General features: G+C 35.9%; 1 protein-coding gene across 2 annotated transcripts in view; it reads right to left on the reverse strand.

The window, feature by feature from the left end:
• The window catches only part of MYEF2 (myelin expression factor 2), a 44,106-nt gene that overhangs the window by 2,453 nt on the left and 21,337 nt on the right, over positions 1–20,316 (reverse strand). Inside the window, exons 10-16 of one of the 2 annotated variants that reach the window (XM_090270566.1) lie at positions 14,147–14,248; positions 12,607–12,657; positions 12,243–12,311; positions 11,855–11,953; positions 11,487–11,558; positions 9,553–9,761; positions 9,422–9,473 (exon numbers count right to left, since the gene is read on the reverse strand). In XM_090270566.1, coding sequence (XP_090126692.1) covers positions 9,422–9,473; positions 9,553–9,761; positions 11,487–11,558; positions 11,855–11,953; positions 12,243–12,311; positions 12,607–12,657; positions 14,147–14,248 — 654 coding nt within the window. The remainder of the gene's footprint in view (positions 1–9,421; positions 9,474–9,552; positions 9,762–11,486; positions 11,559–11,854; positions 11,954–12,242; positions 12,312–12,606; positions 12,658–14,146; positions 14,249–20,316) is intronic. The other variant, XM_090270567.1, reaches the window with a different exon arrangement.

Genomic DNA, 20,316 nt, shown 5'->3' on the forward strand with positions numbered 1-20,316 from the left:
TTCTGCCCAATCTCCTCTTGCTTTCCTTTTATCCTCCATTTTAACTCCTTCATCCCTGAAAATAATAGCAACTGCCCAGAAATTTAATTTTCACAAGGTCACAAAGGACCCTACTAATTCTGCTTTGCAACCACAGTCACTGTTTGAACTCCAACTGAAGAACAGCACCAAATATGTTATGAAAATAGGCATGGAAGGGCTAGTGCAGATTTAAATCAATAAAGGTAAAAGCAGTTATCCTAAGGACACAAAGAAGACCTTCAGAGGAGTTTCCAGAAAGAGGAGGAAAACTAGACAGTTATTCCATATACAGTTAATATCATTGCTGACTCTAGAGAATGATATTTGAAGTAAATCAATTATCATTTATCAAAATACAAAGGGGCCATAAAAATCCATCACCCAAACCAGAGTTATTGATCATTACACACATGTAACACATGTAAAGTGAGACTATCCCCAGGCACACCCGGAGGTATGATCACTAGATCAACAGATTTAAGTGGGAGGTGTGTAACTACTTACCACAGTATTTCCCTCCCCTTGAAACAGCGTAGTTACCAGATCACTATGGGCTAATTTTAGTCTGGCAACAAAATCAGTGCCTGATATATTAGTTCACATTTATTTAGTTCTACAAAGGGAGAAAAAGGAAGAAGTGGGGAGGTAAAAGCAAAGAGCTTTTAGCAAAAAAATCCATAAGCTCTTTTCAGGCAATGGGAACAATTTTTAATCTGAATGCATGAGTAAGATGTTTTTCTTTTTAAATATTGATCTGATTATTTCCTATCTACAACATCCTGGACTACTTTTCTACTGTTTTTCTTTTTTAATCTATCCTCCCCCTCATAACTGTATTTAAAAAAAAACAAAAACTGATAGTCTGTCACTCACTCACTCAAAACGAAATGGTCTGAGTTAATAAATGTCACAGGTATGGAAATATGGTACAGACTGAGAGTGACCAGATGGAATCGGGGTTGGGGAGAAGGGGAAAAAGAAGGGGAAAAGAAGGGGAAGGGTTTAGTCAAGGAACTAGTATAAATGCCCCATAGACATGGACAACAGGGCGGGGATTGGCTGTGGGGGCAGGGGCAGTGGAGAGCAATGGGGGAAAATTGGGACAACTGTAATAGAACAACAATAAAAAAAAGAAATTTTAAAAAGTCATTTTGAGCTAAAACCATGATTTTATAACCCAGACTAGGAGATCTTTAACTCTTCTCTAAAAATTATAAAACAGACTAATTTACAGAGAAATTATAATGGTTAAAATAGACCCAAACAATATTCACCCTACAAATGGTTTAAAAATATACACACATACACAGACACAGAGAGGAATCAGATTTCTCATAAACATCAAAAAAATGAAACTGGAAAAATTTCAGAAAAACTTTAAAGATATATACAGAGCAATTTCCAGAGTTCTCTTAATATCTTGAATGCTGGTATCTGAAAAAAAAGCAAGTTTAATCAATGAAGCATACTTTGGTAAAAGGCAACACATTACATTGATTTTAAAGGAAATGGTGGATAATTTTTAAGGGCTTTCAAGGTTACAAGTTTGTCCTCATTCTAATTTTACCTAAAATTTTAGGGTTTTTAACATTAATTATCCCACCATAGGTTTGTTAGCAATAGTAAGGTTCATTCAAGCAAGTAATTTTTAAAATTTCAAAGGAAAATATGTAATTATCTGTCTCTCAATCTTTCAGGACAAGTTTCTCTTTTGTTTTCCTCTTATATTTTGTCTCTTGATTTAGGGACCATTCACTCAGACCCCCAAACTGCTGAACTCACAATTGAACTCAAGGCTTTTCTAGCTGATAGGGTCTCCTAGCAGATACAGAAAACTTCTTACAGTTTGAATATCAGGCTACACAGCAAGTGGCTTACAGATACTTGTTTCATTGTTAGACTGTCCCAAAACTCCCAGCAGACATAGAACCAGAAAGAGTTGTATGTTTTCTAAGTTTGTTCTTAATCCCATGAAAACATCACTTGAGATATTTTCTTAAGATAAATAATTGAGGATAAAAAATTTAGTTTCAACTAATTAAAATCAGACCTTTCTGGTTTTGTATGCTTTTCTGAGGACTTTCTTAACTGACTTAAATATCTACAAATATCTTATATAATTCCAAGAAAACAAAAATAGGACCGCTATTTTGGCAAAGGTATAGGACAAAATAGTACACAATGAGAAATTGGTACCACAGAATAATCAAACACATTGCTGTTACATTTATTAGTTATAAAAATGATATCCTGCTGTAAAAGAAACCTTGCTACTTTACTTGACCTTGCTTATTAACTTGTGGAATTTTGGGACATGCATGTCTAAAAGTAGACCAAATTAAAGCATATATAAGCAAATAAATAAATAAATTGATGAAATCTACTTCCAAAGCAAAGCTGTAACATAACCACAGGAGGGAAAAAAAGCAAAATCAGATATTCTACAAGAAATAACTATGACACAAGGAACAAAAAACCAAAGTTTAAATGTTTCTTTAAAAGTATAAAAGTGACTGTCAATAAATGTTCTTCATATATTATTTTACTGTCACTGTATTATTTTTATTGTGAAGTTTTTTTAGAGTCAAAGTCTACTATGCATGCCTGAAGCAGTATGTGGCTTTTAGTAAATAAACTCTATTTTCTAAGCAGTTAGTGAGTATACTCAGGAAGAAAACTACATAATGGAAATCTGTGGAAAAAAGAACTGTATTTTTTACATAGTTTATAGCAGTAATAATTAAGAATGGGCACTGCAGTTCTCAAATGTTATGGCCCTTTACCACACTAAGCCAGAGGCCAGTGTATAGGTAAAGTGTATAAACAAAAATGGAGCAAATTTAAAAGACTATGCGCATTTGACTTCATTAGTGCAACCTGAATTAATGTGGTGTCCAACTCTGAAAGGGTCAGTTAATTTCTTCCTCAGTCTTCTTAAAAATGCATGTCACTGAGGAATTACATAAGGCAGGATAAAGGAGATATATTTTACTATACTCGCTTATTACCATTGTTTTATATTTGGAGATATATGAACACTTTTATTTTCTAAATTATAAAGGCTGAGAAAATGTTGGTTGCTTTGAGAGTAATATAACCCATAACACAACATTTCTTAGCCTTTGGAATTGCCCCATCAAGGACAATTATACACTGCAGAAATGTAATAAGAAGAGGGCTTGCTGGTGAGCCACTTATTGGCAGATAAACCTGGGGAAAAAAACATGGAGTACCACTAGACTCCTACTAGGAAGCAACCAAGAGAATATACTTACCTGCCATAGGCTCAGGAGGGAAAAACAACTAAACAATACGCTGCTTCTATGCAAAAGAAGCTATTGCTGGCTTCGAGCTGGTTAAAAAGAAACATCCGACTTCCGGCCAAGATGGAGGCGCAGACAAACATGCTGCGTCTCCCTCCACAACTAAGAAGAAATACAACTACCTCAAAACCAGAAACAACCAGAAGTTCCAGAAAATCAAACTGCATGGAAGTCTAGCAAACAAAGATATAAAGAAGAAATACTCATCCAGACAGGTAGGAGGTAGGGAGCTGGGGTGGAGAGGACGTGGTGTGGTAGCAGCGGCGGCAGCGGCAGGCCGGCGAAAAGTGCAGTTACACGTTTTAAAAAGTCAGAAGGGACACCTTGGAAGCATTCCCAGCTCCTCACCAGACTGCTCAGCTCACAGTCCCAGCAATGGAGAAAATCAAGCCTCATTGCCTCTTACTGTGCAAACCAGTAGGAATTAGGGCAGAAGCAGAAATTGCTAATCTCTCAGCAGAGTCTGTTTGTTTAAAGGGCCCCCACAGACCTAGAAAGTCCGCAGACACACCCACTCTGGGGACAACGGCTAAGGCAGCAGCTGGAGGGGCACCAATCCAGTGCGGAATTGGGAGAGGTGCCTGGAAAAGGGACAAGTGCTGGACAGGTGACATTGTTCCTCTCAGACCCTTCCCCCACATGCAGCGCCACAACGTGGTGAAACAGGTCACCCTATACTGATGAATCCCTAAGGCTCCGCCCCTTACAACATAACAGGTGCAACAGCTCTACCTAAGACACAGAGGCAAACAAAGACAGGTGCTTGTCAAAATGAGGAGACACACAAGTATGGCCCAAAAGGGGGAACAGATCAAGGTTCCAGTGGGAGAACTCAGCGACAAGGAGATAGCCAACCTAACAGATGAGGAGATAGACAACCTAACAGATGAAGAATTCAAAACACTGGTGATAAAGATGCTCACAGGCTTGACAGATATGCTTGAATATGGCAGATGCATAAGAGAAGAAGTGAAGGCTATGCTAAATGAAACGAAGCAAAATCCACACAAAACCAATGGTGAAGGGAAGAAAACAAGCGTTCAAATCAATGAGTCAAAACATACGGATTAAAAAAAGTCAACCAGTGCAGAATGAGGAAGCAAGAATTGAAAGAAATGAGGAAAACTTCCCAAATTTTGTGAAGGAGATGAACATAAAAGTCTGGGAAGCACGGAGGGTCCCGGGTGAGCTGGACCCAGAGGGGACCACACCAGGACACATCATGATTGAGATGCCGAAGGTGAAAGATAAAGACAGAGTCCTGGGGACAGCAAGAGAGGGGCAGAAAGTTGCCTGCAGGGGGGTGCCTATAGGACTATTAGCTGATTTCTCAGAGGACACTTTGCTGGCAGGAAGGGACTGACAAAAAATATTCAATGTGATGAAAAGCAACCTGCAATCAGGATTACTCTATCCAGCAAAGCTAGCATTTGGAATGGAAGGGCAGATGAAGTGCTTTCCAGACAAGGTAAAGCTAAAGGAGCTCATCATCACCAAGTCATTATTATATGAAATGTCAAAGGGACTTACTTCAGAAAAAGAAGATCAAAACTATGAACACTAAAATGACAAACTCACAACTATCAACAACTGAATCTAAAAAATAAAAACAAAATCCAACTAAGCAAACCAGAATAGGAACAGAATCATAGGTATGGGGATCATTTGGAGGGTTATCAGCTGGGAGGGTGGAGGGGGAGAAACGGGGATATGGTGCAGGGATTAAGAAGCATAATCGGTTGGTACAAAATAGACAGGGAGAAGTTAAGAATAATATAGGAAAGGGTGAAGCCAAAGAACTTATATGCATGACCCATGGAAATAAACTAAGGGGGGTAGGATTGCTGGAGGGCAGGGGGGTACTGGGTGGAGGAGAGCAAAGCAGAAAAAATGGAACTACTGTAACAACATAATCAATAAAATATACTTAAAAAAAAAAAGAAATTTTCCATACTAAGGAAAAAAAACTCAAGATTTAAAAACAAAGTGATCTGGCAGAAAAAGAAATGGTTCAGTTCATACAAACCAGGTGATTTCAACAGTTGTCAAGAGCTGGGCACTTAGTTCTGTATTACTATGTAACTTATTTTCTTTCCCATAGTGTAATTCAAGATTAAAAACAGGAAGATGGTAGGAAATTATTTAAGTTGATATTACCTTAATATAAATCTAAAAGCAATAAGCTTTTACAATTAGAATTGAGAACAAACAAAAACAATTACTCTCATGATAAAATTATAGACTGATCAAAGAGAGACATAAGAACTGAGCTAAAACAATAAAGTAAAGAATAATTATTTAACCACATTTTTATTGTCTAAAGTGCTGTACAAATTTTTTAAATGTAGATTTGGATACTAACATTTCCTTTCAGAAAATGTCTTTGAATTGCTGATATCCTTCTGTCAAAACAACAGCACTCCAGCTAGGAACCTACCCAAAAAAATCCACATTTTTTGCAAACCCTGCTCATACCTGACATCAAAGAAAATCTTCCTACATAGGATAAAGAACAGTTAAATCAATATTAGTCACATTTTCATAATGTCATTTGCTTGCCACACTTTAATGTCTTCTTTTTTCACTGGAACTACAACATAGATTATCTATACTTGCTGCCATTGCTCTTCATTTCATATATTTCAGTAAGGACTTAATATGTTCATCACTCTGTAATCTATGGCACTTGAGGCCAGATGCTGCTTACTCATTCTGGTAGATATTTTTACTGCTACAAATGACTACCAACACCTCTCTTAGTGGTGACTGTTTACTAGTTGACTCATTTTCAACAAATTTCTTTAACAAAAAAAAATAATAAAGACTCTCTTCTTTGAATAAAATATTTTTTAAAAGTAATCAACAAGAGGCCAAAAAAAACATAATGAAAACAAACTGCCAGAAATACAGTATTAGTAGATTTCAAGAATAAATAAATGAAGATCTGCTCAGAATGTTTAATTCCAAAATATTTAATAAACTCTTACTATATGTATCGAGGCAATGAAAGGTGCTAGGATAAAGACACAGTTCTTGCCTTCAACAGCCTCCATCTAGGAGGGAAGAAAACATGTGAACAGTTTATTACACAGTTACATACAAAGTACTCTGAGAACACAGTAGATAACAGATTTCATAGTGACCACTTTGATCACAAATGATCTATCACTTTGTAATAAGTGGCTACAGAAGCTACTTTTGTGAGAGAACATTAAACTTAGCCCCTTTATTATATCAAAATATTAAAGATGTATTACAAATACTCAACTATTCATTAACTCTCAAAGACTGAATGTAGACTTCCCATCAAGATGGAGGCATAAGTAGACAAGTTTTGCCTCCTTGCACAACCACTGAAAGAACTACATACAGCCAGACCCCAAAACTAATAATAACACCCAGAAAATTGAGCTTATGTAAGTCCAACAACCGTGGATTTAAAGAAGACAAATTCATCCAGATGGGCAGGAGGGGCAGGGTTGTGGAGACCAGTGGAAAGACAGTGTGGCACAGAAAAGGGGCAGTAGAACGGTCGGGAGGGATAACTTGGGACCCAGCGATCCCAGCCTTAGGCCAGACTGCACAGCCCAGGCTTCCAGCACTAGGAAGATAAGACTCCACCTGACACACACCTTACCTCTGGCTATAAAAATCAGTGGGGGTTGGGGCAGCAAAAGAAACTGCTGGATTTTCACCACTTAAAGGGCCAGCACAGTCTTAGAACATACACAAACCCACCCACTCTGGGATTCACCACTGGGACAGAAGCTGGAAGGGCACCAGTGGCACACGGGAAGGGAGTGAAGTGACTTGAAATGGGGAGAATGCTGGGCAAACCAACAGAAGCCAGGTGGCGGCACTGTCCCCTCTCCGAGTCCTCACCACACAGCCACAAAGTGGTGAAGCTGGTTGCCCCACCCTGGCAAATACCTCAGGTTCTGCCCCACACAATTTACAGGTGCCTTTTCTACACAGACCACACTACTAAGACAGAGAATAAAAGTAGCTCTACCTAATACACAGAAATAAACACAGGGAGGCTGCCTAACTGAGGAGACAAAGAAATATGGTCCAAATGAAAGAACAGAACAAAACCCCAGAAAAAGAACTAAGCAAATGAAGATAGCCAAATTATCAGAAAAAGAGTTCAGAACACTAGTGATAAGGATACTTGAGAGAAGTCATAGAGAACAGCAAAAAATAAAGAAAGAAATGAATGTTACACCAAATGAAATAAGAATAATCCACAGGAAACCAACAGAGAAGGGAAGGAAGGTGGGATTCAAACAAACAACTTGGAACATAAGAAAGAGATATGCATTTAGCTAGAACAAAAAGAAGAAACAGGTATTTTAAAAAAACAAGGAGAGGCTTAGGAACCTCTGGGATATCTCCAAATGTGCCAACATCCGAATCATAGGGGTGTCAGAAGGAAAAGAGGAAGAACAAAAAAATGAAAACTTACTTGAAAAAATAAGGAAAGAAAATTCCCTAATTTAGCAAAAGATATAGACATACAAGTTCAAGAAGCACAGAGAATCCCAAAGAAGCTAGACCCAAAAAGAACGAAACCAAGACACATCATAATTAAAAAGCCAAAGGTTAAAGATAAGGAGAGAATCTTAAAAGCAGCAAGAGAAAAGCAGAGAGTTATCTACAAAGAGGTTCCCATAAGACTATCAGTGGATTTATCAAAACTAACTTTGCAGGCAAGAAGTGACTGGCAAGAAGTATTCAAAGTGATGAAAAGCAAGGACCTACAACCAAGATTACTGTATCCAGCAAAGCTATCATTTAGAATGGAAAGGCAGATAACGTGCTTCCCAGACAAGGTGAAGCTAAAGGAGTTAATCATCACCCAGCCCTTATTATATGAAATATTAACAGGACTTATTTAAGAAAAAAAAAAGATCAAAACTGTGAGCATTAAAAAGGGAACAAACTCACAACTATCAACAACTGAATCTAGGAAAAAAAAACCTAAGCAAACAACTAGAACAGGAACAGAATCATTAAGTATGGAGATCATTGGAAGGATTATCAGTTACAAGGGGTCAGGGGGAGGAAGGGGAAATGATGCAGGGATTAAGAAGCATGATTGGTAAGAACAAAATAGATACGGGAAGTTAAGAATAATAAAGGAAATGGAGAAGCCAAAGAACTTATATGCATGACCCATGGACATGAACTAAGCAGGGGGCATTGTCAGAGGGAAGGAGGGTACTGGACAGAGGGGGACAAAGGAGGAGAAAATTGGGACAACTGTTAATAGTGTAATCAATAAAATACACTTAAAAAAAAGACTGAATGTACCATTTTTTGCCCTTTTTCAAAATTATATGCTACTTATATAGCTTACTTTTTTGATGAGTCTCTGGGATACCACCCAATAGCAGAAAAATACTAGCAGGAAATCTGTTATTTTGTTTCACTACCACTAATTCTCTCATCATCACACACACAAAAAAAGTACTAAACCACCTAATCTTCTACAGACCTAATAAACATATTAAGGTTGTACAGGTAGTATCTTTACAGCCAATAGTTTATAAAGAATCAGAAGGGCCACCACAATGTACCTACGTCTAAAGAGTTCTATGCTATTAGGTAAGTTTCCTGTGCTGTGTAGGCATAGAGTATGAAGAATGGGGTCATCTATTAACTCCATATCATTTGGAGTTAATACCATTGGGTCATGCTGACAATATACTGCACTATAATGTTATATAAACAAGGACATTAATATACCACTCAATATTTCCCAGGAAAAGAAAAATTTTAAATGTGAACAATCATGAGATATCAACCTTTTAATAATCAGATAGTAGACCAAGCATTTTCTTTATCTGTAGGAGACAGTGACAGGCTCTACTCTACATCGTGTTATTTAGTAGCAATTTACACTGCTCTGAGTCAGAGTAAAGCAAAATAATTCATTTATTTGAAGTAAAATTAGACATGTCATACAACCTAGGAATAAACATCTGGACAGATAAAGGGCTAAACACAATCTTTAAAAGTTTAAATTTTTCCTCCATAATGAGTATCAACATATCTGCAGTCATTGGCATACTTACCACACTGACTGAATTTCTCTTTTAGTTTCTGCCAAGTCAAGTCAAAAGGCAGCTAGAATGAAAAAAGGTATTAGTAACAGATACAGAAGACAAAAAATAATTTTAAGTACCCTTTACATTTAGTTGCTTACATTTCTCACAAATATCTGGTTGCCTTTGGAGCCTATTCTGTCTCTCATTCCGCTTCCCATCGGACCTGATAAAAATCCTCGATCCATATCGATGCTCCTTTCCAGTATAGCTCCTATACCTGGTCCCATTCTATCAAAGCTGGAACTCATCCGATCCAGTCCCATCCCCATTCCTCCAGTCACACTGTTCATGCCACCCATTCCACCACCTGGATTTTCAGGAAGGGATGAGAGGAGTTGGGAGTTCGGTGTTTTTGTTTTAAAAACAGGAGGAGAAGGAAGGAGAAGAACAAAAGGAAGAAGAGGTAAAGAATCATTTTTGAAAAAGAGAGAGAAAAATTAATTTGTTTTTGTAATTAGAGTACATGTAAGCATAAAATTATTTTCATACATACAATATAACAGTTTTCAAAGGAACAGAATTTAATTTGGTATACATTTGGTTAGCTGAATGTTAATAGCTAACTGAATGTTAATTTTAGCCACTATGTAATACATTATATAAATATACTCCTATAATATTATACTCTGATCATAAAACCCATCATATATGCTATATAAATTTTCTCCCAATTACTTTACCCATTAATATTATAGTAGTTTTATCCTCATTTTTATTTTCTAGTAACACACTAACCTTAATAATTGCTAAAACAAAGATATATGGAGCAAATTCAAATTATTACAACTTTAATACATAAATTGTTGTTCTCATCATACTCTCCTATATAAATACTCTTTTCAGCATCCTGTCATCTCTGTATCTTCTGTTTCACATACATTTTCTCTTTTTGTATAAGTTCAATTTTCAATAAAAACAGAAATACAATAACTTTTAATCTCAATGTTACACAAAACTTGCAGAAGTAGTTAACAAAAAATGAAATCACAACCCTTTGGCTAGAGCTTGAGAATTTATCTCAGAATATATACCCACGTTATTCCAATCCTACTCATTCTCAAAATGTATCCTTTTTTCTCATACCTAAAACCCTCATACACAGAAATTCTAAAAATTAACATCACCCTCAAGTTGGCTGTGAATAAAATATATAAAATCAGGGAAACAGGAGTATGAACTCTTATTAGGAAAAAGGAAAGGTAGGGAAGTTACCATTAATAGGAAAATGGCCAAGGCTCCAAAAAGGAGGAATAAAGTGAGAAGCAAGCGACAGTGGAATGAAGTATCTTCAGCTGACAGGATTTTTGAATTCATTCTTAGAACAGTTCAAATAGACTGTATTTCCTACTTGTGAGATTTCAATCAATTTAAGGAAGTCAGTAAAATACGGAGAACTCAAGAGACATGGTTCAGTAAGGAACAGAGGTCAGAAACTAAGCCATGTGTTAAGCCTTTAAGGCCCAAAATGTAGGAACGGAAAGAGATAGAAGAGATTTGGCATTCCCCAGTGTTTCAACTACTCTTGATTCTATCACAGGAAAGGTTTAAGAGGAGAGGAAATGACTCTCTCTTTCAACCATAGGCCTTAATCTCAGGAGGTCTCTCTAGAAGTGTTATATCCAGGGCAATTCACCTGCATCTTCCAAAAGACAAAAAAGGTATTTTCAGATGAAGTAAGCTAGTAACCAACAGCAGTTGGAAACAAAGTTGGTGCTAATGCAAAAGTTGTTTTTGACACATGATCAGAGAAATCCCCAGATTTCTTAGTTGGATAGGAGATTCTTGGATTGGCTTATAGTTAACACATACTCTGGTGTTAGTTTAGAAATATCAAAGTAGTAAAATTCAAAGTTACTTTAGAAATTTCAGTGATCACACAGAAAAGCTCAATACCTATCAGTTTTCATAAATTATAACATGACATTATTAACATATAAGAACAAAGTATTACTATACTACAATAACTACTCTTGTAAAGTCTTTTGCAAGCACGCAATATTACCAAATAAATTCTAGTAAAATTTAAACCTACTTATTCCAGATCCCACTGGACCCATGTTAGAAGCTCCTATTCTTCCTGCAAACCCTCCAATCATTGCACTGCCTAAACAAGGATGGAAAGATAATATACTAATTAATTTAAATAATCATACTTTAAAAGTCCCAGGGTACTATGCTCTCAGAAGATGTACAATAACTGAAAAGTATAGTCTTCGAGAAATAGGATTCCAATATGTAGGATACTAAAAAAGAGAGCTAGTACATAAAAACCCACAGCGTTTTTCTTCTAGTAATAAATTTTGTGAAACATTATAAATTTCCAATTTTTCACACAAAAAAGGAAACAAAACTTTGAAAATTATAACCTGTGAAAAGAAAAGAAGTATGCAGCCAGCCTACCAAGTCTACCAAAGGAATCGCCAAAGCCTCGATTTATTCCAATATCACCGCGTCCAAAATCTCTCTCCACGCTACTAGTCATCGCACCACGGTATAGCTCTAAAAAAATTATGCAACAAATTAACCCTTTTTCAAGAATATCAATACATAGTAATCCACTTAGGAACATACTGAAACCAGAGATAGCCAAAGTCACAAATACAAAAAAGGTCTGTGATTTATCCAACATCATATTCCACATATATACCAATTCACCATGCCTGTCCCTAACACCAAGTGCCCACACTCTAAAGACATCTATAGTACCCATCCCTAAGTAGGGGAGAACATTTTACATGTAAATTAAACTAAATGTAACATACATGCCCCACTACATACATTTACCTACCTCCCATTCGACCAACTCCTCCAAATCCTCCCATGCTATTAATTGCTTCCAGACCACCAAACCCAATTCCTATGAAATAAAGATTAATTTTGAGATTTGACTGTCCAATGTATAGCTGAAAGGTACATTTTGTAAATGTTAAGTCTCACCAGTAAGCTCTTTATCTACCCTACTGCATACAGCTACTTCTTAACACATCACCTTCCATATTCCTTAAGTATATACCAGGCTCAGTTCCTGCTAGTAGCTTTTAGGAAGTGAGCCAACAATAAACCACGTCTATTTCCCCCTTGGAATTCTCAACATAGTTCCATATTTACTAAAAATGGTGGTGGGTACATACAAAAAAAGTGCTGATACATACCTCCTCCAATTCTATTCATTCCTCCAAAACCTGGACCATCCATTCCCATACCTCAAATAAAATACACAGTATGTACTTTGAGTAAGTCATATTTTTATGACTAAAGAATGACATAACACAATACAGCAAAATAGATACCATTGATTTAGTCACAATGGAACACCAGAGAAGCAGCGGGGCCCAGGTGGGATGGTTTAAAGCACTATGCCATAGCAATGGTCTAATCATGAATATTCACAGAAAGACTTCACTGAATAATTCTTAGACAAGAAAAATAATTCACTGGTCACACTCACATTCGGTTAGAAAATATCTAGAACTAGAAAATACTTGTTTTTCCTCACAAAAAATATCACTATCACTGATTTTTTTTTCAAACACAGGAGTTATCACTATAGCAGATTTGGACATCAGATGAGAAAGTTAAGCACTCTTCACATGATAGCTAAGAGAGCAGTGAAAAATTAAAGAATAAAAATAGTATGTGTTTAGGAGGATGGAAGATCTAAGAGTAAGGAAAAAATTCTCCATCTTTTTGGGTCAGAATGATTACCATAACTACACTAGTCATTTAAAGTGTAGCTATAGCATCTCCACCCCCAACCCCCCCAAAAAAGCTGATCACATTAGTCCATCAATTAAAACAGTAGTTCTCAAAGTGTGGTCTGGGGACCCTTGAGGGTCCAATAGGTCAAAACTATTTCATTCATACTAATGACTTTTACTCTCATTCTCTGAATATAATGTGGAATTTTCCATAAACTACTACATAATGTGTGATGGTGTAACAAACTAAGTGCAAAAGATATAACAGCACTGCTGTCTTGCATTGAGTCAAGCATTAAAGAGATGTACAAAAAGGTAAAACAATATCCCTCTTGTGACTATATCTCTCATATGGAAAATATAATTTATTTTTAAACAGTAGTTATGTTAACACAATGGGCTCCTTATTTTAAAATACATTTACAAATATATAAATTCTAATATAGTAAATATTGACAAAGATAACCACATAAACAAAAGTACTTTGGAGTCCTCAACATATTTTAAGAGTATAAAAGGGTTGTCAAACCAAAAAGTTTAAAAAGCCAATCTTAAAAAATAAACTGTAAGGCAAGTCTAGGTGAAGAGTCAAATAGCTATCTAAAAAACTACCTGCCCAACTAGATATGCAAATTTAAATTGCTTATGATATGGTAGCCTTCCAGCAATTCCACAAATACTATATATTCATGATATACAAGGTTCCATGTTGAACATCCTCCTTCTGCCTTAAAAGCCATTTCAAAAATCCACAGTGCTAAATGGCTACTAGCTACAGCACTCCTGGCCTCCTGGAAACCTTCCTGACATTTGCCCATTCTCCTTCATGTTCTCTGTACTCCAACATTTCATTCCTTTTTCAAACTGAAGTGACATCCTAAATATCCAACTATAAAATGCAGTCCTTTAAACAGTATTACAAACTACTAAATATAAGCTTTATGACCTAGCAAATGTATCATTTAAAAAGAAACAAGCAAGTTATAATACTCACCACTTGGACCTAAATTTCCCATGACACCACTTATGTTCAACTGGCTGGCACTAATAGGCTGTCCACCTGGACCAAGACCCATTCCAATGCCTCCAAGACCACCTGAAACACAAATAAGAATATTATCAACCCATATATGATTAACTAACTGGCACTACAATTTGTTAAAGAGCTATAAACCTGTAGTAGTATCTAAAATTTTGCAAGTTTGTAAGTAAGACCACTGGTTCTTGTTTTCACTGGGGTGCAGCACACTGAACCCTCACTATAACACCATTTATAAAGCATGAGAAGTGTTTTATAAAGCAAATACATCTTATATCCCAATATTGAAAAGGACTAATAAAATACTAAGAGGATTTTAAATATTATATCACCTTATGGCATAGATCTGAAAGCGAGACTTTCTTGAATTTGTAGAACCATTTAAAATCTAAGAACTATTTTTTAAGATGGTTCAAATCAAACTAAAAAGTAAACTATCATGAAAACAATACTGAATAAAGCAAATGTTACATTACCCACTTTTATCATAAATATTTATTTATATTTATATGGTATCTTAAGTGTCTTCACATATATTATCCATAGTGAGGAAATTTTTGAGACCTTATTTGCACGATGCCATTTAGCTATGTGGTTAAGACTAGACTTTAAGTTTTCTGTTTCTAAATCCAATATTCTTTTTACTACTTCTCTTAAAATAAACTAATTAAATTCACTGAAAATAGACTTCAAGAAGATAATCTGATAACCTAAAATACAGAACTAATTAATATTTGAGTAGGTACTGCTTTGTTACACTTTTAAAGTTCTTGCTAGCTAATGTGTCAATTAGATGCTGAAAAAAAACATATATATATATAAAATGTAGAGTACAGAGGCCTATTGTTTAAATTGGAAAGATCAACGTGATCTGGGGAATATCTTTTCTCAGCTCAGTCTCTAAAAATGGTCCAACTGAAAGCAATAGCACATCTGAACATCGACAATGCTCATGTCTACACCGAGCACTATCAATCTTCACTGAACTAGGATTCCTTGAAAGTAGGTTAATTCCATGTATTGAAACAAAAAATCTTCATGGTTCTGGGAAATCCTGTTTCTACCAAAAAGTAAGAATAAGAGGCATAGGAAATGAGTAAGCTCTCACTTGCCAAATTAGAATTTAAGCAAGGGAAGGGAAGGAAGGAGAAAAAACATGGGGAGGTTGGTAATAATTAGCATAATTATAACAAATTGATTCTGTCAAAGTCTATGAGGTCATATATAATAGAGGAGAGTATATAAAAATGGAAATCTCAAAAAGAATATAAAGTAGTAATGTAACAAAAGATTTACTTTTTATCTAAATAAAAATTATTAATAGTTAAAAAGTAAATAGAAGACTTGCATAAGGCCAGGATCTTGAAAGATGACATTCTGAATGATATGGTAAACTTGGTGGAGACTGAAAAAACTGCCCTATGAAAGAAGGGGCAATATTCAAAGACGCACATGCTGAGAATTTTCTAGTTTATCCTTTAAAAATAAATATCCAAATTATGAAAGCCCAACAAATAGTAATCCACACCCACACTGTAGTAAAACTGCACACCAAAGACAAAGATCTTAAAATCAGCTACATGAAGAACGCAGCTTACCTATTTAAAAAAAAAAAAGGACAATTCGGGGAGCTCTGGCCAAGATAGAGACCTAGACAGACATGCTGCTTCTCCCTCCACAACTAAGAAGGTATACAACTACCTCAAAACTAGAGAAAACCAGAAGTTCCAGAAAATCGAGCTACATGGAAGTCCAACAAACAAAGACATAAAGAAGAAATACTCATGCAGACAGGTAGGAGGGGTGGAGCTGGGGCAGAGAGGATGCGGTGTGGTGGTGGCGGCGGCGGCGGCAGCAGCAGCAGCGGCGGCAGTGGCAGCAGCAGCAGCGGCAGTGGCAGCAGTGGCAGGCTGGCGGAAAGTACAGTCACGCGTTTTAAAAAATAGGGAGGGACACACCTGGGGAGCGCTCTCAGCACCAGACCAGATCACAGAGCTCGCTGTCCCTGCACCAGGGAAAATAAAGCCTCATTGCTTTTGACTGTGCAAACCAGTGGGGGTTGGGGCAGAGGAAGAAACTGCCCATATCTCAACAGAGTCCACTTGTTTAAAGGGCCCCCACGGTCCTAGAATGTCCACAGACCTACCCACTCTGGGAACAATGGCCAGGGCAACTGCTAGAGGGGGCACCAGTCCCATACAAAGTGGGAGAAGTGCCTGAAAAGGGGGCGAATGCTGAGCCAGCAGCATTGTTCCCTCTCAGCCCCCTCCCCCACATACAGTGCCACAACGTGGTGAAATGGGCCGCCCTCTACAGACGAATACCTGAGACTCTGCCCCTTACATCATAACAGGAGCGACAGCTCTACTTAAGACACAGAGGCAAATAAACACAGAAGCCTCTCAAGAAGAGGACACAGAGAAGTATGGCCCAAAAAATGGAATGGATCAAGGTTCCAGTGGGAGAACTAAGAACGAAGAGATAGCCAACCTAAGAGACAAGGAGATAGACAACCTAACAGACACAGAATTCAAAACACTGGTGATAAAGATGCTCACAGGCTTGACAGATATGCTTCAGTATGGCAAACACATTAGGGAAAAAGTGAAGGCTATGCTAAATGAAACAAAGGAAAATCTACACAAAACCAATGGTGAAGGGAAGGAAACCGGGGTTCAAATCAATGATTTGGAATATAAGGAAGAAAAAAAGTCAACCAGTACAGAATGAACAAACAAGAATTGAAAAAAATGAGGAGAGGATTAGGAACCTCTGGGACAACTTTAAACGTGCCAACATCGGAACCACAAGGGTGCCAGAAGGAGAAAAGGAAGAGCAAGAAATTGAAAGCTTATGTGAGAAAATAATGAAGAAAAACGCTCCAAATTTGGTGAAGGAAATAGACATACAAGTCCAGGAAGCACAGAGTCCCAAACAAGATAGACCCAAAAAGGACCACACCAAGACACATCCTAATGAAAATGTCAAAGATGAAAGATAAAGAGAGAATCTTACCAGCCGAAAGAGAAAAGCAGAGAGTTTCCTACAAAGGAGTACCTATAAGACTATCAGCTGATTTCTCAAAAGGAACTTTGCAGGCAAGAAGGGACTGGCAAGAAGTATCTAAGGTGATGAAAAGCAAGGACTTACAACCAAGATTACTCTATCCAGCAAAGCTATCACTTAGAATGAAAAGGCAAATAAAGTGCTTCCCAGACAAGGTAAGTGTAAGTTCATCATCACCAAGCTATTATTATATGAAATGTCAAAGGGACTTACTTCAGAAAAAGAAGATCAAAACTATGAACACTAAAATGACAACAAACTCACAACTATCAACAACTGAATCTAAAAAATAAAAACAAAATCCAACTAAGCAAACCAGAGTAGTAACAGAATCATAGGTATGAGGATCATTTGGAGGGTTATCAGCTGGGGGGGGGAAGGGGGAGACACGGGGAGATGGTGCAGGGATTAAGAAGCATAATCGGTTGGTACAAAATAGACAGGAGGAAGTTAAAAATAATATAGGAAAGGGTGAAGCAAAAGAACTTATATGCATGACCCATGGGTATAAACTAAGGGGGCTGGGATTGCTGGAAGGAAAGGGGGTACTGGGCAGAGGGGAGCAAAGAGAAGAAAAAATTGGGACTACTATGACAACATAATAAATAAAATATACTTTAAAAAAAAGTACAATTCAACAGACAGCTGACTTAATAGCAACAATGGAAGCCAGACAACTCTGGAATATTTTCAAAGTGTCAAGAGAAAAGAACTATCAATCTTAAACTCTATAGCCAGAGAAAGTACAATATTTTTCAAGATATAGAAAAACCAAAAGTGAGAGAATTTACTAACAAGAGATCCTCACTGATAAAGCTTTTAAATATATGTTTTATGGGGGGGGGGGGGGGAGTAGTGCCATGGTCTAGGCAAAGAAATGATGAGACCTAAAAATGGTAAATAATAATGCCTGCTTTGTGGGATTAGAAAAAAAGCAATACGGAAATAAGACACTGAGCAATAATAGCATATATTTCAGTAGAAAAGTGATCAGAACTAAAGCATCCAAAGGTTACTCTACTATGAGTAAAAGTATAATTACATTGACTTGGGACTTTATAAAGACATATTCAAATGTCAACAATAACCAATAAAAAAGAAAGCAAAATAGAAGAAAAAATAAGATAATGGAAATTAATCCAAATAAATCGATAAATGTGAATAAACAAAAAGATGTTGTATCTACAATATTAGAAAAAAAGACTTAAATAGTAAAAATAAAATCACTGTGTAATGATAAAATTTTGATTACCTACATAAAAATATATTTTCTAAACTTGGATGTACCTACTGAGTTAGCCTTAATATATTTAAAGCAAAAACAATTTTTAAAAAAGATAAATACACCATTTTGGTAGAAGAGATATAAAATTTCAATGATTTAAAAACTTTATTTACTGAACGTATACAGAACACTGCATTCACCAGTACACCTGGAATATTTATAAAAATGTGCTATATATCAAGCCAAAACGCAAAGCTCCAAATTAATTCCAAAGGATCACAATGATATAGAGCATATTCTCTGGCCACACTGTTAAATTAGAAAATAATACCCCCCCCCAAAAAAAGACCCCGACATTTGGAAATTCAAAAATATATCACTTAAGAAAAAAAATAATGGTAATTTAATAAAAATTAAATCATAATAAATGTACTCCATAACAAAGCTAGGGTATAATGACTAAATTTATTGTCACTACTTAATTAGAAAATAAGAACTGCAAATTAGTGCAATATTCAATTTAAAGAGTTAGGACAATAAGAGACTCAACCTAAAGAAATAGATAGAAGAAAATAATAAAGCTAAGAAAAGAAATTAAGATTCGGCAAACAAGTCACTTCTTTGGCAGCACCAATAAAACTGACAAGCCTCTAAGCAAAACTGACCAAGATAAAAAGAGAAACTACAAGCCTTTGAAACAAACTTAAAAGACAGAACTATAGATATGGCAGAAATTTAAAAGAAACTATGTTATGCTAATAAATCTAAAAATGGAGAAAAATAGTAGCATTCTTAGAAATATAAAAATAACCAAAATTGTCTCAAAATGCAATAGAAAATGTGAACAATCAGTGGTTAAAAATCTTCCCCAAAAATATACACCAAGGCCAGACTGTTTTATACATAATTTCTAGAAAACACTGAGGCAACAGATCATTCTATTAGAAAAAGAACACACACTCCCCAATCTAGTAATATTTCTAACAAAAATAACTAAAAAACAGAAAAATATATAAAGTGTGGTACTAAGAGTTAAAGGAACTAGAACTATGTGTATCAACATAATGAATCTCAAAAAAACAATGTTAAACTAAAACAGCAAGTTGCAGAGTAATATATATGACATGATGTCACACACCAAATTTTAAAATTAACAGTACAAATCCATATAATGTTTATGGGTGTATAAATGTGTAATCAAATTATTAAAACCCAAAAGATAAACACTGTATTTATCATAAGTTGTTTCCTCAAGGTAAGGTATATGGCAGGAGTTGGGCAGGGGAGTGGAGTAATCTCAACTTTATCTGTAAAGTTTTATTTTAAAGAAAAATCATCTAAAACAAATATGGCCTGCAATAGCTACATGAGTAATTTTAAGTTTGGCTGCATATTTAAAATATTAAACAATTTAATGACAACTGGAGAAGGTACAACAAGAGCTAGTATTTATTGAGTGCTCACATTATGTAAGAATTGTGCTAAGAACTTTATATATTAACTCATGCCATACTCATGCCAATCCTGTGAGTAGGTACTGTATCATTCTCACTTTAAAAGCTGGTATTGAGATGCAGATGTTAAGTACAGTACATTGTGGTTTCATAATCCTTTGGAAAATATTTTGATAATATTGATCAATGAGCAAAGCTTGAGAACATGTAAATCTACTTCAGGATATCTACTTTAAAGAAATAATCAAAAACATACCAAAGATTTGTATATGAAAGGACATGAATTACTCTGTTGGTGATTAAAGGAAAAAAAACAGCTAAATATACATAACAGAATAATAGTTATGGAGCATCCATATAATAGACTATTATACAACCAA

The sequence above is a fragment of the Furipterus horrens genome, unplaced genomic scaffold (assembly GCF_987537825.1).
Source record: "Furipterus horrens unplaced genomic scaffold, mFurHor1.1.pri manual_scaffold_3, whole genome shotgun sequence".
In the NCBI taxonomy this organism is placed as follows: Eukaryota; Metazoa; Chordata; class Mammalia; order Chiroptera; family Furipteridae; genus Furipterus; species Furipterus horrens.